Raw genomic sequence first — 26,732 nt, 5'->3', positions numbered from 1 at the left:
ATTGCGAACAGAGCAGCCATTGAAAAGTGACACTGATGAACGAGGAGGGCTGCTGGTTTCCTTGGAAAAGTTGCGTTGCTAGTAGTGAGAAATGTGTCATTCATTTTCTCAGGAGAATGTTACTTTTTTCCCCTCCCTCCCCCTCATCTCCAAATCCTTTCAAATCGTGTAAATATCCATGTTTGCAAAAGTTAAGATGAAGAAGACAGAGCATGATGTAATTCCAAGAGGATCATTCCCCTTTCCAACGGACAAATAATTAGAATAATTAAAATTGGGCTCTAGTACCATATTATCAACACACCAAAGCTTACAGAAGCAATGGTAAATGTGTGGAAAAGATTCAGCATCTACATATTGGACTAGAGAACTTCATCTTGGTTGTATTCTGTTGGCTTATAGTTGTCCTTATTTTTGAGAGTGGAGAGTTGTCTTCTTTCCTTATATGCATTACATAAACCCATGCAATGACCTTCCCTTATTTTATTCTAAATCCATACTCACCGAGTACTCTAAGATTGTAAGACAATAGTCAAAAAAACTGCCTTAGCACTATTGTGAACTGTAATGTTTAAAGCCGTTACTGTAGAATACTGCAGTGTTCTCATAAGGGTTTATATTTGCAGAGGAGCTGTCTAAAACTATGACTACAGGGCAAAATGACTTTGTCCTGTCAGACATCCTAGAACACGTATTCTCAAGGACTGGTGCACGTATCACTACAGTTACTTCGGGCTTTTGCCATTGATTCTGATTAAGCATTCCCCACCACAGTCTCCTCCCTACTTTAATGATAAATTCTGGGCCCGCACTCTGGGCTGATCCCCTGTGCTCCCCAGCTGCCTGCCTCTCAATTACCTTTTCATGCTGAAACCTACAACAGATCTTAGGCTACTCTGAATCCCAGCCTCAGATGATCTGGTGCACTCAAGGATTTGGAGCAGCAGCTGGGCCGGATTTAGGGGCAGGCCGACCACCTGGGGTGCCAGCAATGGGGGGCATCAGGCTCAGGGTGCCATAAGGTATACAAAAGTTTAACAGATGGAAGCGGGCACTGAAGATGCTCCTCGCCTGTATTGCCATTTGGTTTAGGGCCAGCCCGGAGCAGCAGAATACCTTTTGGAGCAACCCAGGCTCCATGGTGGGTTAAATTTGCTCCACCGATGGGCCTGAGACTGCAGCCCTTTCTAATTCAGATAATCCCATTGAAGGCAGTGGGGTTATTTGTATGAGGGTGGATTCATATGAGTAAAGTTTTCAGGACTGAGCCTTTAGAGGGTCATAGAGGTGGGAATAGGAAGAGATTTCTTGCTGCAGCAAAAGGGAGGATAAGAAAGTTGCTGAAACAGCCAGGAGTCTATGAGTATGTCTACACTACACACTGGATCGGCAGGCAGCGATCAATCCAATGGTGCAATTTATCACGTCTAATCTAGATGTGATAAATCGACCCCCAAGCGCTCTCCCGTCGACTCCTGTATTCCACCGCCGCAAGAGGCGCAGGTGAAGTCGACGGGAGCAGCAGCACACTCACCGTAGCGAAGACACCATGGTGAGTAGGTCTAAGTACGTCAACTTCAGCTATGTTATTCACGTAGCTGAAGTTGTGTAACTTAGATCGATTCCCTCTCCACTCCCCCACTGTAGACCAGGGCTTAGTCTGCTAAACAGGTACAGGTGACTACAATTTTTAGGACTCACCAAGGAGTTTTGTACACCAAATACTGCCCACCACTGTACAGATTATGCAGATCTACTCCAACGTAAGGGCTACATTTTCAAAAGTGTCTCAAGCCAGTCTTTAATTTTGACTGACAGTCCCTCTAGGTGCATACATAGGTTGCAAGTTCTTTGGGGCAGAGACCATCTCTTTGTGTTTGCAAAGTGTGTAGCACAATGGGGTCTTGGTCCATGATTATGGTGCCTAGATGCTATAGTAATCCAAATAATGATGATGAGATCATGAATTGATAAATGGGCATTATTATCTGTATCCGTAGTTGCATATGTAAATTTCTCATTTGCATGGGTCACTGATAACATACATAGATCTATGTGCACAAATTAAGCTCAGAACTCTACACAAGAGGTTTTGTTTAGACAATTTGAGGTATTTGTCAATAAATTGCACTTCTGTAAGATTACAACAATGCAAGGGACTATATGGAGGTACAAATACATAATAATGCGTATTTGTGTGGTTGTCCAAATGCTGAAGAAATAAATGGTAATACTTTGAAGGACTGGAGCATTATATAATCATATTTTCATTCCATATATATGCCATACATAAAAGTTTGGTTTCCTTAAAGCAGAGGAGATGTAACAGGTGTGCTTTATTGCCAGCTGCATGTGAAGATCATAAAGAATCAGTTGAATAAAGATACCTGACCTAGAATCAGTGCTTTGGTTATAATTTGATCAAACCCTTCATAGTTGAGCATAGCAACTGCAATCATAACGCTCAGACCCCAAGCTCCCCTGAGGCTGCTGTTCCTAAATTCACCACTAGGGGGTGATGAAACTGGGACTTTAGGAACAGTGGCTCTGGGCACAGGGATGTTGGCTGGTTTCAGCTGCAAGTTTGTGGTGATTTTGCTTCTGGATCCTCTCTTCCACCACTTTATTCTGCTGGGCCGTTCCCTTGTTACCATGCAAAGAGGGACGTGCTTACATACTGGAGCCAAAATACACATTCATCATTCGGCAAAGAACCAGCTAGTGTTACATGGACATTTTGCCTCTTGGCCCGGGCCCTTCCCCTGTGCAGTGTTTATTTGAATGAAACAGAAGCCTGCTAGGCTTGGCTCCTTGGGATCAAACATATTTTTCCACTTGGTGTTCGTATGTGCAGGTGAAAATCTTTTGAGATTATGCTGCCGTGGCGATGCGGGAGGTGGAAACCCGTTGAGGAAGAGCCAGAGCTGCAGCAGGTCCCATTTGTGGAGGCATTAGGGCCTTAAGAAAGGAGCTTTGCGGGTTTCAGAGCAGCAGCCGTGTTCGTCTGTATCCGCAAAAAGAACAGCAGGACTTGTGGCACCTTAGAGACGAACACATTTATTAGAGCACAAGCTTCCGGGAGCTACAGCTCACTTCATCGGATGCATTCCGATGCATCCGATGAAGTGAGCTTTGCAGACTTTCCCGGGGTGATACCCCGGGCTTGCCTCTGGGCGGCGCGCTGACCGTCTCACGCCCTGTCAAGGCGGCAGCACACGCGAATGCCTTGCACACAAGCCGACTACCCAGAGCAGCACAGAAGCCTTAGGTTTCAGAGTAGCAGCCGTGTTAGTCTGTATTCGCAAAAGAAAAGGAGGACTTGTGGCACCTAGAGACTACAAATTTATTAGAGCATAAGCTTTCGTGAGCTACAGCTCACTTCATCGGATGCATTTGGTGGAAAAAACAATCTCTCCTCTGTTTTTTCCACCAAATGCATCCGATGAAGTGAGCTGTAGCTCACGAAAGCTTATGCTCTAATAAATTTGTTAGTCTCTAAGTGCCACAAGTCCTCCTTTTCTTTTTACAGAAGCCTTAGTGACCACTCTGCATTTTGGGGGGAAATCCCAGCCTCTGCGGTCTCGGGCCGGGGGGGGGGGAGGGGGGGGTCTGTTTCTTGTTTTTTTACTACGGAAGACAGGTTCAACTTCAAGCCTTCTTCACCGCACTCACCCCCTCCGTGCCGAAGACACAGTCGCCTGCAAGCTAACTAGTTTGCATGGGACGCCCCCGCCCCTTCCCCGGGTGGAGCTGGGGAGGGGCCTGCGCTGTGGCCCGGAGGGCGCAAACCGCGCGTGGGGCCCGGAAATAGCGTTTACCACGTTTCTTGGGAGGGGGAGGGGGCAGCAAGGTATCCGAAAAGGGCGGGGGGGAGGGGAAGGGGACCAGCTCCAGCTGCCGCGGGCGGGGGAAGGAGGCCGCTGAGTGGCCGGGGCGGGCGGCCTGCGTCTCCCCGGGCCCCTGCTGCCGCGTTCGTCCGTTCCCGCCCCCAGGCGTCTCCCCCGCAGCGGGAAGAAACCGGCAGCCTCCAAACGCTTCCCCGCCGGCTCGCTCCCTTTGAGGGAGGGGCTCCCCTTCCCCCCCCCCCGCGGGGCTTCCCCCCGCCTCGCTCCCAAGCGGGGCCGCCCTCAGCGTGCGTCACGGGGCCGCGTGCGGGCCTCGGGCCGCGCCAGGCCCTTCGCAGGCCGGGCGGGGCGCAAAGGGGCCGCTGGCCACCCGCGCGCAGGGGGGTTTCCGGCGTGCCGGGACTTCGACGTCTCACCTTATTTCCGCCGCCCAGAGGCGGGGCGCTGCGGCTGAAGTCTCTGGCCCGCGGTGGCCTTTGGGCGGGAAAGAGCCTAGCAAAGGCGCCACGCTGAGCGCCGGGGCCGTGCCCGCAGAAGAGCGGCGGCTTGAAAGCGACGGGGGCTGTGGGCCATTGCCTGAAATGGGAGCTCGATGGGGCCTTTCGGTTCCGCTGCTTGCAGGGTTCGTCACAGGGCGTCGTTGCCTTATGTTAGCGAACTCTCCTGGTCACCCAAAGCTCTTTATCTTTCAGTCTCCCCCCAAGAGAGCACCGCTAGCCATGGGCATTGTCACTTTATGCTTTTCATGACATGATGTAGGTTGAATATATTTTGCAGGTGGTATTTAGGCAATTAAAGGCAACGTTATTAAAAGTACGGGACTAAACCCTGCCAAACCTTGGAAGGTTTCAGAGGAGCAGCCGTGTTAGTCTGTATCCGCAAAAAGAACAGGAGGACTTGTGGCACCTTAGAGACTAAAAGAAAAGGAGGACTTGTGGCACCTTGGAGACTAACACATTTATTAGAGCATAAGCTTTCGTGAGCTACAGCTCACTTCATCCAATGAAGTGAGCTGTAGCTCACGAAAGCTTATGCTCTAATAAATGTGTTAGTCTCTAAGGTGCCACAAGTCCTCCTTTTCTTTTTGCGAATACAGACTAACACGGCTGCTACTTAGAGACTAACAAATTTATTACAGCATGAGCTTTCGTGAGCTATGCATCCGATGAAGTGAGCTGTAGCTCACGAAAGCTTATGCTGTAAATTTGTTAGTCTCTAAGGTGCCACAAGTCCTCCTTTTCTTTTTGCGAATACAGACTAACACGGCTGCTACTTAGAGACTAACAAATTTATTAGAGCGCCAGCTTTCGTGAGCTACAGCTCACTTCATCGGATGCATTAACCTTCTAAGAACACGTTAAAAATATTAGAACAGTGAACACCAGCCGGCTTTTAACTCACTGTTAACTTTTTCAAGAAAGCCAGTGGCACTGCAGTTCAGCTTGGTTTTGTTTTGTGGTCTCATGGAAGTTTGGGGGTGAAGGGGCCCAACTTTAGTTCTTTCCTATGATCCCACTTTTTAAATCGAATTAGTAATGTATAAAACCCATTTGTATGTCTTTTGAGGTAAGTCCTCCTATATCATTTTAGTGCCTTGCATAATGACAGGTTTCAGAGTAGCAGCCGTGTTAGTCTGTATTTGCAAAAAGAAAAGGAGGACTTGTGGCACCTTAGAGACTAACAAATTTATTTGTCACAAGTACTCCTTTTCTTTATATCATTTTAGTCATTACATGCAAATTACAGACCTCAGGTTGCTGTATACTTCGGTAAAACTTCCTTGACTTCTCTGAAGTTTGGCCTCAGGATCACCCTATGCACTGTGATAAGGATCAGTATGCAGCACTTTCCCAGTCCCTCGGAGTGGTGCTGGGTAACAGTTTGCACTTTAAAAAAAAAAAAACCCACCCTAGGTTAGTTTAATTTCACCAGCCAAAAGACAGGGGGTGACTCTCTCATAATAAACCTGCTGTCGGATATTGTGAGTATTTTGTGCCAAAATACAGAAGGTGAACTTTCAACATTCACAAACCCTGTATAGTTGCAAGTCACTCTGGCCTGGAACTAATGATCCATAAACACACACATTTCATAACAGAGGAAAATAAAAATAGCTGGTAACTCTGTGGCCTAGCAATGAAATCAAAGTGTGCTCAATATTTCCTAGAAAGGATTGGTGACCAAGAACTAACAGGCCACTGTAAAACAAAAAGGACCTTTAAATAAAATCATCTAAACTGAAATGATTGGTTGTGGCTTTTCAGAGAACAGCTTGTCACATGCGGTAAACTGCAGATAAGGATGAACTAGGATTGATTCAATATCACCCGCGACAGGGGCAGAGGACCAATCCTGCACTAATGCCAGCCAAAGGAAGTTTATGGAGGAGGTCTCTAATCTCTGCAAAGGCAACGGGGCCTGATCCTGCCTTGAATGAAGTCGGGGGGCGTTGTAGGAACTGCCCCCCCCAGCTGTGTAGATTGAATAACTTGTTATGATTAAATCTGACATTTTTTTTGCCATGACCCGTAAGGCGGCAAAGCAGTGGCCAGCGTAGGTGGGGTCAGTGCTGGGCACCCCGAGGTGTGTCTGCCACGTGCCAGGCTTGCCCACGGCTTCTTCTCTCTGGATGAGGGCTGCGCGGAGAGGGACGGAAGGGACGTGGCTGAAGCCCCTGGATGTGATGATTATCGCCGCGCGCGCTGTTAATGGGCTGAAGTTCCAACCCGCCCATAAAGATAACAGGCGCCATAAAGTTACTAACGGAGCCCCGAGCAGTGAAATGATAATTGCTCATAAAGTCTCCTTTGGCCCAAGAACACAAGTGACTTCAGCGGCGCTGTACGACTCCAAATAAACGGGCTGGGGCTTTGTATGCTTAAATTATTGACATGAAACAGACTGCGGGGGGGGGGGGGGGTCGGGACACTGAGAGCCGTTCAGATCTGGCCAGCCTCAAGCCCCCGCCCCCTTCACTGGAGCACACCCAGGCTTGGGGGGGACAGAGGCCGGCTCTGCTGCCCTTGATCGGGAGCCGAGTGCCCTGCAGGATCCAGGCCGTGTCTCGTGTGCCTTGCGCCACCGAAACTCCCGAAAGTTTCATTCTCCTGCGCTTGGGGCATCAGGCGCCCATAACCCCCAGCCATTGTCATCAGCGCTCTGGTCCGGCACAGCTGGAAACTGACCCGTCCCTTGCTGCTCGCTTAGCCGGCTGGCTCCTTGCAGCGAGGGCCAGTGCCTGGCCGGCTTTGCTGGACTTGATCACGGGTCGAGATCTTCAGTCCTGCCCCCTCCCTCCTGTTTTCAGGGCGGACTCCTCCCGGGCCCCATCCTGCTCTCCCCGGAGGCTTTAATGGCAGCAGGATCGGGGCCTGGCGGGGTAGAGACCCCTGTTGGAGTCAGGGTAGATCTCACTCCAGGGCGTGCCAGGAGTGCAACCTCCCCGCTGGGGGAGAAGCGCCCTGGGCTGGAGGGCGCTGTTGAAAAGGCCCCGCAGTCCTTGCCCCAGTGCGGGGGTCTGACTCCTAAAGGTTTACGGGATACATTGGAAACCCCCGGACGCTGGTTATGAGCATGAGTGTGTGGCAAAGGGCTTTGCCCTCCAACTCGGGCTGCTCAGCTAGCCTGGGTTTTCCGGGCAGCAGGAGCTGAGCCTGGTTTCTCGAATTGGAAATGGTCCCTGGGTTCTCGTAGGAGGCTAGTCTGGACATAGGACGTCCTAGGAGAGATTATTCTTAGGGGAAGTGTCAGCTTTGCCTCCCACAAGAGCACCAGGAGCAGAACCAGGCAATGGGCAGCCCTCCTCTGTGTTCACTCTTGCTTGTCTGCGCTCCTGGGGGAGCAAAATCACTCTGGACCCTCTTAAACCTACCCTGGGCACCTCAACGCTCCTGTGGACGGACAAGCTCGCCTAAGCCCGCCTGCCAAGTTTGCCTTACTGTGTTGGTTTTATTATTTTAAGTTCGCCGAGGTGCCTTGTGTCGTGAGCCAGATAAGTCAGTGGAGAGAACAGATTCTAGCTCTAGGCCCCATCACCCTCACTTCAACCAAAATCAAAAGCCAAATGGTGAAACTGTCTCTTCTTGGTGGGTTGGGCTGGGGGCAGAGATTTCTTTTGTGACCCTGCTTCCCCCACTCTGAGTCGTCTGCTGATTTGGAGTCAACTCCGACTCCTGTTAATCTTTCTCCCCCTCTCCTTTAAGGGGGGAGAGCATACATGATTTTTCCTCAGTAGTATTGATATATAGTCTCTCATCTCCTTTCTAACTGACTTGCATTACTTGCAGCCTCACACCCTCTAAAAACAGTCCCGGCTTTGATTTGTGCTAATTACAGGGATGCTGTGATGTGGTTTAATTTCAATAGTGCTTGCAGCCGTTGAAAATTTCCTGCAGTCTTAGTGGGACTTTTTTTTTTTTTTGGCATGGTTGGAAACTTGCTCTTCACCTTCAGTTTATATTTCTAAAGGGTCTAGTGGCTGAAGGGTCGTGAACCTGAGGGACTTCAGCACCAGCCTTGCCAACTAGTGTGAAATACCTACATCTTGGAAAGAAAGGTATTTCTTCAAAGAAAAAAAACAGAGCTTTATTACATACACTGTTGTAAATACTGGACTAGTAATGTAGCTTTCTTTTACCTTCTGACTTCATTTTTTTTTAACTCTACGTTTTCTCTGTGAAGTGGTACCATTTTCCCAGCTGAAGGCCAGAGGTAACAGTTTACACAGAGGTTTAATATTACAGCGACGAGATGTCTGTAGTCTTTAGAGCCATGGTGTGATAGAACACAATGCCAACTTTCGCTTAGGCTACCAAGTTTGGAGCCTAGTACGTTTTTTAAATGCCAAATTAGGTCTAAATCTATGTTAACATTTTTTAACTTTTAAGGAGTGAAACTAAATCTGAAGATTTGATTTGTGATGGGGCACTTGTTCCCTCTTATCTCTCACTAACAAGCTTTGAATAGGAGAAAATGTTTGCATCCCACTACTCCATACATGTGCCAGTCCTTTGGGGTTTATATATAACCCCCATTTTAACGTAGGTATTTGTTATACCTATATCAGTTGTGTGTAGACATTATAAAGTAGAATGTGTGTGTGTGTGTGTGGTTATCTTATCATACAGGGAGTTTCAAAAGTGTCTTTGTGACTTAGGAAAACAAGTATCATTCACTTTCAATTAAACCTGTGTTTCTAAATCCACTTTTGAAACTCCCCCCATAATGTGAATGATATTTCTAACTTCGATCGACATAAGAGAACAAAATGGCACTCCGTTCACATCATTAATCCACCCCTATGGGTCACAATAGTAAGAATGGACATAGTAGACTCGGAAGGAAATATTACGATTTATTGGGTCTCTAAGGCTTATAGCAATGCTACAAACACTTTTCAGAATGTCTTTCGCTGCCATTAAAATGCATCTAGAATTAACATGCAAACTGCATTAGTTTGCTAAATGCCTGACTTGAACATGTGAAAACATGCTGCGTGCAGGCTTCCACTCAGTCCTGAGGTGACTCACCAGCCGTACCGGGTAGGAGTGTAGCACCTGTGCCGTGTTCCGTTTCACACCGACCTCAGATCACTGTAATACCTCGTCACCAGAGGGCAGGTGACACGACGGAAGCGCGGATTACAAATGTCCTTGCTTTTATCGATTTTCACTCCCCGTCTGGAAGTTACCTGAAGGGCTTTGTGTTAATTGCAGGGATTTACAGACAGTTAATAACCAAGACTAGTAACTTACATAATATAATTGCTGTGCAAAACCATACTGGCAGGCTTTGCAGAAAGACTCAACAGCTCTTACTAGGGCACCTAGCTCTGTTTTTTTTAATGCATCTATTAAGGCAGACTAAAAATATAAAATGTGACAAGTATCCGTCTCGACTGTAGTATTGGTTGGGAGCCATTATATATACATATATATATATATAGTGTGTGTGTGTGTGTGTCCTGAAAGACACTATAGATATAGATATATACAATATAGATATATACATATACGTCTTTCAGGAGCCCTCTGGCGCATTTTGATCACAACCCAGACCCTTTAAAGAAAGTTTAGCAATTCATTCTTGGCATACGAGATTATAAAGCAGGCTGCCTTTCGCCTCTCTTACGTGCAGATGCCTCCCTGGTCTCTCTTCCCCACCAGACGATCTCCAAAGAAACCTCAACTGCAGCGTGTCCGGCGTGTGAATATTTTGAAAGCCGCGTTTCATCGGAACTCAGTCCTAGTGCGTGTCTTTTGGAAGCGGTTGTGAGAGCGAGCAAAGGAGAGCGTGTTTTGCTTCCCAGTGACCAGATTCCCATAGAGTCTGCGTTAACGTCAGTTTCACCCTCTCCTACGTGCTTGTCTCACCGTCTAGTTTTGTTCAGACTTTATTTTCTTCCATGCTGCATTACAGAGCGTTTGTCCACGCTAGGGGGAAAGAGTCTCTCTCTCTTTTTTTTTTGTTTATTCCCTTCCCTCTATTCAACAATCCGGATTTTTCTTTTTTCTTTCTTTCTTTTCTTTTTTTCTTTCTTTCTTTTTCTTTCTTTCTTTCTCTTCTTCTTTCTTTCTCTTTTTTTTTTCTCTTTTTTCCTCTCTTCTTTTTTCTTCCTCTTTTCTTTTCTTTTCTTTCTTTTTCTTTCTTCTTCTTTCTTTTCTTCTCTTCTTTCTTCTTCTTTTTTTTCTTTCTCTTCTTTTTCTTTCTTTCTTTCTTTTCTTTCTTTCTTTCTTTCCTCTCGCTGTGTTTGGCTCAGATCTGGCCACGAATATCTTATCTGTGTGTGTGTGTGTGTGTGTGAGTGATGTAAAGTGGCATAATTGAGAGCTGGGGCTGGAGCAGTGAATGATTCGCTGTGATAAATCAGCTTGGCTGTCTTCAGTACTGTACTTCCATTATTCATCTCAATGCGTGTTGGTTTATACGATGGACGTAGACTGCGGCAAAAAAAAAAAAAAAAAAGCACAACACCACCACGCTGCAGCTGCTAACCTCTGCATCAACAGCAGCAGCGGCTGGTGGAGGACCGGGCACAGCACGGATTGATTATCCCCCCCACCCCCCCGCAAGCTCAGTGAGGCGCAGCGATTCGAAATGAATTGACTGTAGAACAACCACTGGATGATGTGGATTCGGCTCCCTACCTACGGCTCGTTTTGTTTATTTTGGGGGTTTTCTCATGACCTTTTTTTCGTCCCCCCCCCTTCCTTTTTCTGTACCTCAAATGAAAATGGCTACCACTGACTTCATAAATAATTGGGAAGGCGGACTTGGCAGGTTATGAGACTATGAATTTTTTTAAACACCCTTTATCCCCCCCCCCCCCGATTCATGAGAGTACAAGAGAGGGGGAAGCGGCGGGTGTGTGGGGGGGGAAGGAAAATATACAATGCTTGTTTTTTTCGTAGTGATCAGTTTTATTCTGGCTCTTTGTGCCTTTACTCGGAGGAGTTAAAACCATCCCTGCCGCGAAATCAATTGTCGAATAAAAATTGTGATGTGTACAGTGTCTAGCACCATGGTTAATGTCAGTTGTGTGCTGCTGTTTCTTCCAGCGATGCAGATGTTAGGGCGGCTACTGCAGTCCTAGGGTTTACCTCCTGTATGTGCATATAAAAGCAAATGGTTCTGGATACTTACTTTTCTTAAGATTGAGAATTGACTAGCTAATAAAAGAAGTATACGATTTGTCTGGGGCGGTGAAACGGAGTAACAATGACTCATGTTCCGTTATGTAGTGATTGTGTCTAAATATTAAAGTGACATATACAAGGAGTCTGGAAGATATAGGTCCTGGTGTATACAGGACAAACAAGAAAGTGGGAAAAAAAATCTCGAAAAATATCTTCCATTCATAAAAATGTCAGAGTGTTTATACATGCCTCTATTTCTGTATCTGACTAAACAGCTAATATGGTATTGCCAGCTTCAAATGATAATTGCAATGTCGATAGAGACCTAATAATACAGTAGCACATATAATTTTAAACCACACCTCCCTGTTTACTGTGATATAACTTTCCCAAACTTTATTTGTGGCATTAGGAGAGTTTAAGTGCAGAACAAATTGCAAATGAGCAGCTCTGTTTAGATATTAGAGTTTCTACAGTGAGGGACAATCCAAATCTGAAGAGGATTAAAAAAATACATCTGTAGGGAAATGCTTATTTCCTGCCAAGGGGGGGAAAAATCTGCAGACAGAGCTTTTCCATGTTCTAAATGGAAAATTATATTATATTTGATTCATGCAAACTGGCTAAACTGAAATTGTAACAATACACCTGTTTCATAAGATGTGAACAGAGCTTTAGAAAAAGCTACATTTTAAAAAAAAAGAGTTCACTGCATTTACACAGAATATCTGAGTCCCCTGTTGTGATGTGTGTTTGTACACAGGAATACAAACAGAACAAAAAACAAATGAACAAAACCAGGATTCATTTGTCCCTTTATAATTAGTGTGTTTGTATGGTGTCTAATTGCTAATAGTGTTAGCACTGCAATTGTCCCAACTTGATATGGAAGTTAACACCCCTTTAAGATGAATAGAAGAAATTCTCTCCTTTTCTAGTGCTATTTTAGTCTGTTTCCAGAAGGTAAGTACATCATTGATTACAACAGCTCTACAACCACAAACTACTTTTTTCAGAAGAAATCTTATATTCAGCAAAATAAAGCAACATGTGCAGAAAGATCCTACCTTACCCCATGTTGCCCATAATTAGGGATCTAGATTGCCAATACTTATAATGCAGCAGGTATCAGAATTACAGTAAAGAAGACTTGAAAAATGTCCTGATCCTGAAGCTAATGCATTTATTAGCGGTTATACAAAACCTTTCGACTTTCTGAACAGTGGAGCAGGAGGCAAAAAAACCCAAACAAATAAAAAACAACAACCCCTAGTTAAACTTGATCATATAATTTACTTGTTTAGAAACCTAGAAAATGCTTCAACTGGAGCCCATGCTGACAGAAGCACTAGCTTCTATACACACAAAAAGCAGCAAGTAAACATTTCAATTTAATAATCAAAACTGAAGATTAGTATTAACATTTTAATCACTAGTGAGTGCTTCCTTGGTTAAAATGTTTTAAAATAAAAGTGGATTTTGTCAAACTCAATACATAGAAAGTTTCTGTCTTCCCTAGAGTGAATTCTACAACTTGCATATAATATGTTCACATTTAGGGAAGATTTAATTTGAGCTTGAAGGAGTATATAACAGAGAAAAATACAGATTAATATTGACAAAACTTTTGTGCTCTTAGATTTTTAAGTTCTCTGTACAACTTAGGAAAGTGATCAGCTTTCCACTGACACACATTCTTACCCCCTTATTTGGACACTTACCTCATATGATAGATTACACTATTTTGATAAATAAGGCCTCATACATTCTCTAGTTCTTCGAGTGATTTGCAGACAGACATCATTCAACATACACAGTACCAGAAACAATAATACTGAAAGGTCAGATGTTAGCATGCCGAGATTCTTCATGCCCGATCACCGTCCCCCATGCACAAAGTTAGGAGAGATTTTGCCTGAAAAGTAGGGTGCTCGTATTTTACAGACTTATTTCTAATAAAAAAAAAATACAAGGAACAAACATAGTACTTAAACAGATCACTAATTATTGCAGTTTGAGAAATATCTGTCTCGTCTTAATTTTAAACTTTGTTGCTCACAAAGAAAAAAAGTTAAACATTGGACAATAGAGGAAAGCATTCTACGTGTAGTATCAATAAAAGTTGCGAGGAGTCTTTCATTATACTTCCCATTTTCTCTTAGTCATAACTTTTCTATAAAGTATACTGCAGTTGCTGAGTGTTAATCTTATTCCTCTACATTCAATTAACATCTTCTAAACCATATTTTCACCTCAGCTATTAACTGTCAGATTCAGTATGTAGTAAGTGAACACAAGACAAATCACTGTATTCAATGGGCTGTTTTCATGTGGTAGCAAAATAGTAACAAAAGTAAACAAACTAATTAAACTTGGGAAGTATATTGTCATGAGCACAAAAATGTGCATGTATAAAAATATATAGTAGGTATCTCATAACAGTATTTTCATAATTTGACTGATCCAACACTCCTTACTCGAGCAAAATGACTACTGAAGAGTGCAGGATTAGGTCCAAAATTATGAGACATATTATTTATGCTGAACTGTGATTTGGAAGGAAAGCTGCATCAGTACTGGAGACTGTAATCTCTCAGTACCACTGCAGAGTCATTTATTGCCCTTGAGAAAGACGTCTGTCGGTTTTAGATAAAGAGGAGAGAATTGAATAATACAGTGTGTCTGAATAAAAAAAGTATCTGTATGTTACTTTACACGTAATGTTTGTGGCCTAGTAGTTTAACAAGCAGGATGATGGTTTGCACCATACCGGGGCAGGGACTGTCTTTTTAGTACATATATGAACAATGCCTAACACGTGGTTCTGATCTCCGACTAGGTGCTACTGTAATACAAATAAAATAGTAATAATAATAATTTTTGTCAATAATGCATCTTTAATTTATTAAATCAAAACGATTTTCACTATGAACTTTGTAGGTTGTAGGTTTCAAAACAAATCCTGTTTTCAAAGTACTATTTAAACTGAAACACTATTTATTAAATTGTAAAAACTACAATCAAATAAGGAAAGAAAATGATGATTATTCTGGATCTCTGTCTCTGATTCCTGTTTTCTTCCTTTCATTAGTTTGAACCCATCTGATTGTAAGTTGCTATTTCTGTATAACTTGCAATACATAAAAGTACAAACTCATTTGGAAAAATCTGCAGAATTTTTCTGTGATCAGCTAGAACCAGGAGCAAAATGGACTTTCCCCCTCAATATGCTCGAGAACAAAGACTGGATTAGTGAAAATGTAAAATGGAAAGCTTTAGTATGGCAGGAGGGACTAATAGTTAGAACTCTAGCCTAGGACTTCAGTAGACCTGTGTTCAATTCCCTTCTCTACCACAGACTTCTTGTGTGACTTTGGACAAGTCACTTGACTTCAGTGGGATGTAGGAGCCTAAAATAACTTTGAGGATCTTAGTTTTACTTCCCCATCTATAAAATGGAGATAATAGCACTTCTCTACCTTCCAGGGGTATGGTGAAGATGAATACATTAAAGATTATGCAGTACTAGGATGATGGTGCTATGTACGTGTCCAAAGCAAATAGAAAGCTGCATATGTGAAAATGTATTATTCACAGGAATTAAGTAATTTTAAATTAGTATTTTGGCATCAGATTTCCATCAAACCTATGTGTGCATTCATTTAATCTAAAACAGTTGAGCCTGTCAGTTTACTGTCTCTGCAGGCTTATCCTGCTGTTTAAGGGTTGCATACCACTTTCATAAGAAATTTTTATAATTTATATTATAGCAGTGTCTAGATCCCCAGATTGGGGATCAGGGCTTATGGTGCGCAAATGAGCTCACAGACTGTGATCTTATTTTCAGCTTCTTCTAAAAGAATAGAAATGAACACACCAAGAAAGTATCATAGTAGATACGGGTATTGTCAGCCTTTTTTGAAGTATCTTTTGTGCAACAAATGATAGAACTGGGGGAAAGGGTAATGCCAACTCAGTCAATATCTAACAGCTTCCCTCCACCACACAAAATATTCTTATTAGAATAAGAAATGCCTCATGGTACATATCAAATTATGGGCTGTAGAGTAAGTGCTGAGGATTTAGCTCTATAGAGTGCATGCAAGTCTCTAAGGAACTGATCTTAACCCAATTGGAGGCTTTCTATTGACTTCAGTGGGCTTGCAAACAGGCCCCAAAGTCCTGACTCTGAGAGGAGCTGAGTGCCCTCAGTTCCCATTGACTTTGGTGTGAGTTGAAGTCAGTAGTGTCCAGGGCTTCTCAGATGGTGGTCAGCACCTAGGAAGGTTGGGGGCCCATGGCAGTTGAGCATGCTCAGAACCTTGAATAAGGTAGTCAGCACATTGGAGGATCAGGCCTCTAATGATCACAGTTTTTGTTAATATTGCCATGCTGTATAAAAACCTAATTGTTTTCTGTCTAAATTCCCCCTTATGTGACCCACCTCCTTTCCAAAAACTCAACATGTTCTACCTCCAAAGTCATTATTGCACACCTGCCCATCTACAGACGTTCCAACAGTCCCGGTTTCGGGAGGGATAGTCTCTCTTTGCCCCAATCCCAGTTGAAGCAGAACATTCAGGGCCACCAGGGAGGGAAGAGTTTGCCTCCTCACCCCCAGTTTCAAAGAGCCACAAAGCAAGTTGCAGCCTGGTGCTTGGAGTCATAGCAAGGGCTTGGCCCATGTTCCCTTCATCTCCTTCAGGGCAGACAGGCCAAACCTGAGTGGCACTGCATCCTTTTTTAGCCTCTTGAAATGTATTGAGAGTATTCTTTGACAACTCTTGATAACATAGCAGACAATCCTTTGTCACGTTTCTTTTAACAACGTTCTCAAGCACCCTTGGGTAAAACATAGATGGTTTAATTTAATCTGCAGATAATATTTCATCATTTGATGATTTGCTAATAGGAACTATCCGAAAAAAGCCCCTCACTAAATAACAGAAGTTTATGCTAACCAGTAGCTACCATCTTTATTCACCAATTTTAATTAACACTACAGTCTGGTAGATCTTTAAAGCTCTAATCTCATCCACTTAATAGTATTAAATATTTTGGGGGTAACAATGATACCCCAGCAGTCCTTACTCAGCTAAAGGGCCACACTGTACTATTAAAATAATTATAAAGTTCCAGAAATTATCAACTGTTTGGTTTTTTGGGTTTTTTTTTTTTTGGATGTTGCAAAGTCAAGAGATCTCAAGCTTCCAATACACGATGCAATGCTTTTGCTGTCTGCTGTTAATTACACAAGCCTCTTCATCATCAAGGACAGTTGCGGGTTAGGCTAGATGACCTTTGCAATCCCTTCTAACCTTGTGGTTCTATGATTCAAAGCTACACACAACTGACTGGTAGCTTTCTATTTCTCATGCCCTCTTTGGAGATTTTTTTTAAATTAAGTTTAGCAGATTGTATTTTAGGAGTTGTAGATATCAGGGTTATCCTGCAAACGTGTCCAAAGCTAGGTAACAGACACAATGTCTTGCAAGGGTGACACCAGGCCTATTTTTGGGGTGCTGCAGAAGTTGAATACTTTACAGCCAGGAATTCGATGGCTGCTATTACCATTATCCATGACTGTAATGATCACCCACCCCACCTTCATATTTCCGAACAGTTCAGAGGACACGCACAGTTCAAATTAGAATCAAGCAGGATCCTTTTGTTTGGTTGCATTTGATTTCTGAACTCAGCAGATTTAATGCATTTAAGAGGAACTTTACCCCACCCAGTGCAAATGCCTCTGCCGACCTCCCGGCCAGTCTCCTTGAACTAAGTAACTTGCAAAGAGCGGTAGGGTTTGTTTGCTTTTAAAGGGAGAGGATCCACTGCAAGGCGGACACCCGCACTACAGCACGCAGCAAACCATCTCCTTAGACCCCATCCCAATGTCCGCCTGCAGAAAGGACTTGCACTGCGTACGGATATACCCCGCTCCTCTTCCTCCCGCCGCTGGGCTGGGGCCTACTGTACGTGGACCCTCTGCCCCGGGCGCGGCTGCAGCTCGAGCCGGATCCTGGAGCTCGCGTTGATGGGAAATCCAGGAGCTGCCATTGGCCAAGGGTGGGCCCCGTGCGTGCATCAGCCTCCTCCTTGTGCGTCCGTGGTTCCTATGCAAATTGGAGCGAATGCGGAAATAAACACGGGGAGGGGAGGAGCGGGGGGGGGGGGGGAGAGAGGCTGCCGTATCGATCGCAACTTCTGCAAAGTCTAACACAATCCAAAACCTACCAGGCAAAGCCAGGGGGAGAGACAGACTCTGAGAACCCAGCCAGCCCGGCTTGGATGGCTTTCAAAAGAGGCGAGAGAGAGTGAGAGAGAGATTGCATTGCAAATCCTTCTGATTTGGGAGTAAAGTTTTTTGTTTTTTTTTTAAAGAACGAAACCTAACCAGCAGCCTGCAATTGGCTACAGCTTTTCCTATCTTCCGGGTTTTCAACGGTTCCAAGTTTATTTTAGATATTTAAAAAAAAAAAATTGAAAAAAGTGTCAACCAATGAAGCCAATCGTCTCAGCCTTGTAAAGTTTCTCACGTACTCTTTATACATTGCAATGGTACGTGGTGCATCTTAAACTTTCTATTTCCATGTTTTTATAAACAAAGATACTGTTCGTAACGCGATACTTAATAGCTATGATGTTGCCGATACATTCATTGCAAATGATTTGCTACCAAAAATAATGTGTAGCTGAATGTATTTCTGTGTTCTGTGTGCAGGAGATAGCAGCTGTGTGTGGTTGGGTTTTGTTTTGTGTGTGTGTGTGTGTGTATGCACTAGTTTCCTTCTTTCTTTTTTCTCCCAGGGATTTCAGAAAACCGCTGAGCTTGACAGATTTTTTCCCCCCTCCTAGTGCTTGCTTGGTTCCAAAAAGAAAAAAAAAATGTACGTGCTCGGGTCTGTAAAAAGACGACTGGCATCGGCAGCCAACCCAGCACAAAAGGAAGTGTCTAGACTTCGCGTGTAATTGACGCACGCCTTCTCTAATCAATGTTGCAAAGCTCCATGATGGACCAGAGCGCTGTCCAATGAGAGAGCGGCTTGGCTGTTGCAACGTTCGAAATACCCCAAACGGGCGGGAAGCTGAGAGTGGGTTGGCCTCCTCCCCCCTCAAAGTTCTTGGAGCTCAGCAGGGGCCAGTGTCGTTTCAAGCTGTCAAACCTGCTGCAAACTTCCGGATTTAGCAAAGCACGCACACACAAAAGTGTTTCCTGCTAGTCTGGCAAAATGCTGAGTTAGGGTGATTTTAAAACAAATTGTATGTGCTTTGCTTTGCCTTTTGCACGTTAAAATAGATGAAAAGAATGCCAGGGTGATTAGACCACCCCTCCCCCTTCCCGTTGACATTTTTGTGAAAGAAAAAGCTGTCAGTATTTCTCATGGGAAGTCGAGAAGGGCCCCCCTCAGCTGCGTTGTGTGTTACTTTGTCGCTCTATGTGTGTACAATGGATATTAGATGACTACACTAGAGTGTAGCTGGCCGCAGATGTCTTTGCACATTAACTGTTAAACGGGGCCAAAATATAGAAAGTGCTTTGGAAGACAAGCCGTGCGCCTTCCCCTCGCGTGTTAATCCTTTGTATGGTTGTTCATGGTTCTCTTAACCCATTAGTTACTGAATGGTGAGCCGTGTGTATTGAGGTGAAGGGGGTCTTTTTTGGATTTGTTCACAGGCGTCTGGCAGATGTTTTATAAAGTGGGGGGGGGGCGCGCGTGGGTGGCTGTGGAGTGGGGGGAGATGGAGCTAAAGCTGCCATCAGGAATGTAAGTAACCCGGGACTGATGAATCTGTAGGTTTCTTCCTGTTACTAGTCTTCCCTGTGCGGAAGGTGCTAGTGTAGTAGGAGATCAGTAACACACTAACTTGGAGTCGGGCCCGTAGTCCCCTGGATATAAGTTCCTGACACAAGTCCAGTGGAAACCTATTCCAACAGCTTGTCTTGGAGACAGTAGCTGGCAGGCACTGACTTAAAATATCCGTCTCATCTTTCCCTTGAGCGATGTAGGTACTTTCAAAGTTAACTAGAAATAGGATGTGTTCTTTTAGCTTTTTGGAAATAGCTCCCTAGGAGTTGACCCCTAAGTCTTCCCGTTTGCTACTTAAGGCAGATTTTGGAGTCACAAAATTCACACCTTGCACTTAGTTGTGTGCAGACTGTCTTTCAAGGGTCCGTGATCTTGACCTTAATAGCCACTGTTTTATTCCCAGAAAGCGGCTTGTAGTAACCAAAGTGCCACAAAGCTGGAAAGAAAAAAAACAAAACAAAACCCAACCTCCCCCTCAAGGTAACTGGCAAAGAAAGTGTTGCTTTAACGAGTAAATTAAGTGTATAAAGGAGGGGGAAGAGGGCGAGTGTGGATGCTCAGTATTACCCGAGTTCTGACTTCGGTGCGCATTGGGCGCCCAAGTCTAAATCATAGTAATACGGCCTCACTATTAAGTACCTCCGAAATAAAAGAGAGTTCAGATGTACATATAAGTGAACTCTTATTGATATAATTTATATATCTAAGAGGATTTCACTAACGCTGGCAAAGTAAAGTTTCTGCAAATAAAACATTGTAAATGCAATGCCGGGCAAAGTGCCAGAAAGAATATGGATAGCAGGGATCATGGCAGAAGTCTCTCTCTCTCTCTTTAAAAGACACCCCATCGCAAGGCACCCTATAGCACTTTCAAAAGAAATGATCGAAGTCCCCATTTCCAATGCCTCCCTCCTAACAGCCGATCTCCAGGTTTGCTTTAGTGCCTCGCTTATTTTGTTATGATTAAGGAATTCGCTTTAATGATGCTTCCCCGCCCCAACCCTTGCGTGTCTTTTAATAGCTTTATGTACCATCCGACGGTGATTTCTCCTGGAAACCTCCTCCCCTGGCCTTGTTTGAATGTTCCTGTTGGAACTTGCACGGGGCGAAAGGAGGTTCTGAGCCCGTTGGGACCAGCGCTGCGCAAAGCTCCCCCCCCTACCTTTTCTGTAGGCTCCGGATCCTAGAGTTTAAGCGTGCACGATGCGTGCCGGATTCGAGAACGCGGATGTGAAGGGGGTTTGGTGCTGAACTTGGAGGCAGCCTCTGCCTAGAGGGCGCAAACAATCGTCCCACGTCCAAAAGTCTTACGAAGGGCGCCAAAAGTTACTTAAGACAATATTGCTAACCACAAAGAGCTGGAAATCGCGGAGCGAGGCTGCCGGCTGCATCGACAGGACTGCTAGGGCCCCGATCCCGCATTCCTCGCGCACCTAGGATGCCGGTGGAGTTCATTGTCCCGGAGTTCATGGAACTCCACGCTGGCTTGTACTTGGGTCGGACAGGGAATACAGGGTCGGGCCCCAGAATGGAAACTAACCCCCAGTGGCTCACTTTATTCTTAAAGCTGTTTTGGATAAATAGATCTTCCTGTGTATCACTAAAAAGTACCCTCCCTTTTGCCGCCGGGCTCTAAATAGAGGCCAATGTAAACACAGCGACAAAAGAAAGTTGTAATGAGTAATAAAAGAGGGGGTTGGTTTTTGTTGTTTTAAAAAGGCATGCTTTGGTCAATATCTGCTCTCTGTGCCTCAGGTACATGTCTTGCTGTCAGCCAGAAACTTCTATCGAGGAAACTTGGAGAGCAATGACGTGATATACAGCAGCAAATATTTAGCTGAAAGTGTTTCTTGTCATTATTTGACTAACTGATCCAGACCACTTTTTTTTTTAATCAAAGGAAAGCACTGAGTGAAAACAGCTCATTTTTCAGTTAGTCCAGGACATCTCCAGTTAAAGACAGGCTTGTAGAGAATTTCCATCAAATATCGCCCTGGTAAATACCAACCATCTCTTTTCAGTCAGCAAATTTAGTGACGTACTAGCGAGGGAACAGACATGAAAAAGTCTCCAGTTGGACAGAGGATTTTTGTTACTTTTCTTACACCAGGTTTTCTGACAGAGCCTTTTCTTTTAACAGCAACGGGCACAGGGATTAAAACCCCTGACCTTGTTGTGAAAAGGGTTTACAGTTTGAAATACAGTACCTACATCTCCCATCCACATGAGAAGCTTTGCACGCTGAATGCGGTGTGTCTTGTGGCGTTTCCTTTCCTTGGGCGCGGGGGGGGGGAAGGTTATGAATGGTTGTGGATATGTAAGTGTCTGCAGGCTGCATGCAGCTCATTGGGAAGAGGAAGAGGAGGAGTACTCCATCCAGGAGACATACTGATGTTAGACCGGAGAGAAAATATAAGACTCAATAAACAGAAAAGCTAGCTGTCTGGAACCTTTCCAAACCCAAAAAACCAAACCCTTCCTTGTGCCAAAACAGTACGTTATAGCCTAAATAAGTGGCTGGAGGCTCGGTTCTATTTTAAGTGCTTTACTTTTACTTGGGGAAGGGGAAGCAGGGTAAATGCAGAGCACAGGTTGAGCATTTTTAGTAAAATAATCATCCCTTGCCATACAGTGATTTATTTAAAATGACATTCACATGCCAAGTATCAGAGAGATTTGGAAAGTTTTGAACACATTTATCCCCTCCTCCCCACAAGGGACTTGACTTTAAAAGACATTCCCAGGTGGTAAAATATTTATGGTCCTAAACCGTATTAACGTGTGTAGGTCTTAAAAAACAAAACAAAAACCCTAGTGGACTGTACCCACTACAGGGTTATAATTCATTAGGGTCAACAGTCCAGGAAAAAAAGAAATCTGTGAAGCTTCCACATGTAAAAAAAAAAATCTTCAAGACCTCCGCTAATGAACACGATGCCTGCAAAAAGAAAAAGTTTTGAGTTTACAATGCGTAATTAAATATATCCCACTCTTCAGAGGAGCGTCTGCAAGGCGAGCAGCTGCCCCCAAAATGTTCCCAGACTTTTGCATCTGTGGAGCTACAGACGCAATCTAGGGGCTATATAATCGGTAGCCTATACACGCTCTTTCTTGCGGAGATCGGTGAAGTTCCTCCAGTCCTTTAGGCGATGCACGGAGTCGGGGGGGGGGGGAGGATAGCACTGTGGAAAAGTAGTTTTCTTTCCTGAAGCACATCCTGTGTAGCCTATAGCCGCCCGTGAGTCCTGCCTGTAACTGCTCCTGACTGCGTTACCCAGTAATGCACTGAGAGCGGGGATCGGGGATAGGGAGGGCTGGCCGAGCACAGCACTGCAGCCCCTCTCCCCTCCCCTCCCTCCCCCGGGCAAGGCAGCGAGCGAGCTGCTGCTGCTCTTGGTGCGGTGCAGAGCGGAGCAGGAGCAGGAGGCGCGCGGGCAGGTTCCCGGGGAGCCTGGAGCCTGGGCGCGCTGCTGGAAGCCGGGGGTGGGAGGGAAGTGTGTGCTATGCCTTTAACGCCGGGGTACAGTAGACATGTATAGTGTGTAGTGTAGGGAAAGTCTAGGCGGGGTTAAAGTTCAGCTCATGGAGCTGCTCAGCGCTTGCTGCAGTTTAGCAGAGTTGGAAATGTGAAAGCAAGAAGCAGGCTAGGTTCTCCCCCCTCTTTCTCTCTCCCTCTCTCTCTCTTTTCCTCTCTCTCTCCCTTTCTCTCTCTCTCTCTCTCTCTCTCTCTCTCTCACTCTCACACACACACCTCCAAACCACAAAAACCCCCACAGCAGTCATGTATTCTCCTCTCTGTCTCACCCAGGTAAGCAGCTGTTTGGATGCATTTGGGGCTGGTTTTGCTGGGTGGTGCGTGTGTGTGTATACGCTGGGGGGGGGATGGTGGGTGGTGGTGGTGGGGGGAGAAATACAGCTTTAAGAAAGTAACTTTGTTTCCTTTAGGTTGCATTCCTCTTCTTGCACGGCCATTTGTGTAGGCACATGGCTAATGGCGCCTACTTATTAATGGTTTAATTAATATTGGTGGTGGGGGTTTTCTGCTCATATGCAATTTTGGGGGGGACGACCTGCACGTGTTTAGCAGGGTTGCAGCCCATGACATGCTTGGTCATCTGCAATCAATACTCACCGTTTGTGCTTCCGATGCGAGTAACGCATGAAAACATAGATGTACTTAGGGTCATTTTTTTAATGTAGCATTAAAAGCTGCTGCATGTTCTATTTTAAGACGTAAGGTATTGCATAGTCTGCATTGATTTCCCTCCCTAAAGTCCACACTTTTGTTTGTAAGGGTATGGTTCGTAGATGCAGTTAAGGTTTGCCTGTGAGTATCTCTGTACGTTACCCATGCCTGGACCTATAGCTATAAACATTGCACTTACGCATAGATCTGCAGCTATATACATTGCCCTGATCTATAGCCCATCATATATAAAATACACATTGTACTCATGAAGAGACGTATAGCTGCACGCGCTGCACTCCTTCGTAGGTCTACATCTGTACATACATTGTGCTCTCGTGCACAGATCTGTATCTCTGGAAGTACACTGCAGCCGTGCAGAGATCTCCAGCTCTGTACGTTGGACCCCATGCACAGATCTGTAGATGCAGCCTCCGATGGTCAAGAACGTCTAGCTCTGTCTTGCTCCCTGGAAATGTACTGCTTTGAGGCGCCTTGTCACTTTCCCGGGTGTCACAATTGCCTGGATGTTTGGGGCGTGGGGGAAGTTTGGATGGCAAGTTCCGTCAGTGTTTTTCACAAAGTTGCTCGAGCCCTTAGGGCAGCAAAGTTGCCTCTGTGTTATTTTTTAACATGATTATTTCAAATGCCTTTTCCCTCTACATACTCCCTCCCTCCACACTGCATTGCCATGGATCTCTGGAGTTGAAGCTTGTGTGTTGACGCCCAGCCCTAGACTTGCCCTCCATTCCGGACGGTCTCTTCCTTTCACAGCTGCTGCTCTAGCTCCTGGTGCTCCAGCTACACTTAACTGCTCAGGACTTCGGGCAACTTTTCTTCCCAGCCTCCTCTCTCTCCCTCTATACCTCCTGAGGCAAAGGATTGCGCTTTTGCTGCTCCAGATCCCGTGCTGGCATTTTTCATATTTATTTTCACTATTAAAAGGTATAAAGCTGAAGTGAGATGTGATTTTTGTTCTCTCCAAAGCGTCCCCTCCCCTCCATATAGCTCTGTAATCCTGTCTGGGATTTAGATGCCTTCCAGTCTGACTGTTATTCATAAGGATGATAGTTTCTATTTAGTTCCAATTAAGTACCTTCTTCCCTCCCTTTTAATCCAGGTTGTTGCAGACATTAAATTGTACACTTTCAATTAGCAGGAGATAATCGTTTGAACTAGGAAATACTTTGTGGTGGACTCACACCAGAGATTATTTCCTCCTATATGGGATTCTGAGAGCATTATTCCTATTATTTTATGTTTATATATATATATATATATATATATATATATATATACACACACACACACACACAGAAAGAGAGCTAGAGAGTCATTGCTGGAGAATGACTCTGGATCATGGGAATGGATAGCTCTTACAAGTAGCCTGAATAGCTTTAAAAGTTTTATTTTTTCCTTCCATAAATCAATGAATTTGTGGTTATAGTATCCAAAGTGACTATAGGTTGGAACTTTACCATGGTAGTAATCTTACAGTTGATTATATGCAGAAGGTAGATATGGTGAATGGAATGGGCTTGTGAGCAGAAGTGAAATGCAGGGGTGAAGGGGGGGGGCATTCCAAACTCTGTACCTTTCTGGTCAAATTTATGTCAGTTTATTAATGGAACTGGAAATACCTATTGTCTGTTGTTTCCCGTACTGGATGATTGGTAATAACATAACTTCCATAGAAACAGCCATATACTATTCTCCTTTCAAACGGCACATATGTGATAGTGTTTTAGTAGGCCCAGTGGGACATTAAGAAGAAGACTTAAGACAAATTTGGGATATTTTAAAATGCTGAATATTGTATCATTCTGTTCCAGAATTCTTGCGTTCTTGTTGCACATTTAGAAAAGTAGTTTAGGGATTCAGAAGCCCTCTTTACAAACTCGACATTGAGAACGGAACAGTTATGTGGTTCTGTCATTTTACGTAGAAAACATACGCAAAATCATTAGTAAGGGCGTAAGTAGTTTTATATTTTTCATGTCAGATTAACATAAGCCTTTTATTTATACAAGTTTTGAAATAAATGCTTTTTAAAGTGTTGGCTCAGTTTTAGAGGCAAAACATTAGAAAGTGGATTTTTAAAAAAATGGTCATAAAGCACATTAGTCCAAGAAACACAACTGAAACGACATGACTATGTACCTGACATATAGATTTGAATCATCTATAAGGAAAATATGCACACCATTTGTTTCACTTCCCTGCTGCATATCGAGAAAATATTTTGGGCACACATGTACCTCTCTTTATAGATTTATAGCCAAACATTTCTAGGAACATGGGTTTTAGAAATATTACCCTTGCTATATCTGACTTATTTTCAAACACATCCACGTAAATATATTGTGTAAAACAGTTACTCTAAAGCATTACATTATTTCTTTTACTCTGATCTGGATTTTAAGGCTTTTTTTCTCAGTAGATTTTATAGGTTTTTTTAAGAGTTTGTGAGAATTTTTATATACATATAGTTCTAAGGCCCAGCTTTTAGATGCAGAATGCGCTTTGAAGCACTGTATTGACAAACTGTGAGAAAGTTTTATGATAAAGCTTACTGTTTATTACTGTCTTTTTAAAAAAATGTATTAAACACTTTAGTGGTGCCTTTTATATTTTTAGAGTAATCTTTAATTGTGAAAGGAGATAACAGTGCCTTTAAAGTAAACTTTTGAAATATTTTTTAACTTAAACTGAGAAAAGGCAAAAATAATCTTATTTACTTTAAATTTTTATAGTTTGCTGTGATCATGTGATCAGACCTGCACATTTATGTATACTCATTCTTGCATTGCTACATTTCAGAAAGTTTTTTAGCATTATAACATTGAAACAAATAACTTTATTATGCAGAATAAAACATCAAATTTGGTTGGATTGGCAGTGGATTCCTTTATCCCTGTTCATATTTTGCTAATACCTTGTCACTGAGATTTAGGTAGGTTAATTTTACAGGGGAATATGTTTATGAAAACACTTCAAAATGCTGGATGAGTTAGTCTGTCAGTCTTCTGTTCTTGAATTAACCTTTTTGCTTAGTACCTCATTTTGAAAAATCACATTAGACTATTTATGTGATTATGTTACGTGTATATATATATATGTGGTGTAGCATGTGGCAGTTTAATAGAGACAAAGAACCGCTTAAAATTATATCCTGGTCTTTTGGCCATATAATGGTTCAGAGCTTTTTTAAAGTCATCCCCGTCCTGTTCCTTTCCCCCTGCCCTCCTTTCAGGTT

At 43.9% G+C, this 26,732-nt stretch overlaps 1 protein-coding gene and 2 long non-coding RNA genes across 20 annotated transcripts in view; 1 reads left to right on the top strand and 2 right to left on the bottom strand.

Annotated features, from left to right (window-relative positions):
• Positions 1–26,732, top strand: part of NFIA (nuclear factor I A) — a 465,041-nt gene that overhangs the window by 122,451 nt on the left and 315,858 nt on the right. For 5 of the 18 annotated variants that reach the window (XM_043520350.1, XM_043520343.1, XM_043520344.1 and 2 more), the window contains exon 1: positions 17,624–18,040. The exons of 5 other annotated variants lie outside the window; for them this stretch is intronic. In XM_043520350.1, the coding sequence (XP_043376285.1) occupies positions 18,038–18,040 (3 nt within the window). In that variant the 5' untranslated portion in view covers positions 17,624–18,037. Of the gene's footprint in view, positions 1–17,623; positions 18,041–22,507; positions 23,099–26,732 lie in introns of those variants that run through there. 8 more of the 18 variants (XM_043520348.1, XM_038413953.2, XM_043520347.1 and 5 more) reach the window with 8 other exon arrangements.
• On the bottom strand, positions 5,211–10,382 carry LOC122461278. The gene is made up of 3 exons (XR_006283166.1): positions 9,975–10,382; positions 5,543–5,731; positions 5,211–5,403 (listed from the first exon to the last, which is right to left on the bottom strand). It is a non-coding gene; the product is annotated as an uncharacterized LOC122461278 (long non-coding RNA).
• On the bottom strand, positions 12,642–21,396 carry LOC119860355. Its single transcript, XR_005294509.2, has 2 exons — positions 20,453–21,396; positions 12,642–17,595 (listed from the first exon to the last, which is right to left on the bottom strand). It is a non-coding gene; the product is annotated as an uncharacterized LOC119860355 (long non-coding RNA).

The sequence above is a fragment of the Dermochelys coriacea genome, chromosome 8, assembly GCF_009764565.3.
Source record: "Dermochelys coriacea isolate rDerCor1 chromosome 8, rDerCor1.pri.v4, whole genome shotgun sequence".
Lineage (NCBI taxonomy): Eukaryota > Metazoa > Chordata > Testudines > Dermochelyidae > Dermochelys > Dermochelys coriacea.
The sequence above is the reverse complement of the archived record's forward strand: the minus strand, read 5'-3'. Positions and strand labels throughout refer to the sequence as shown.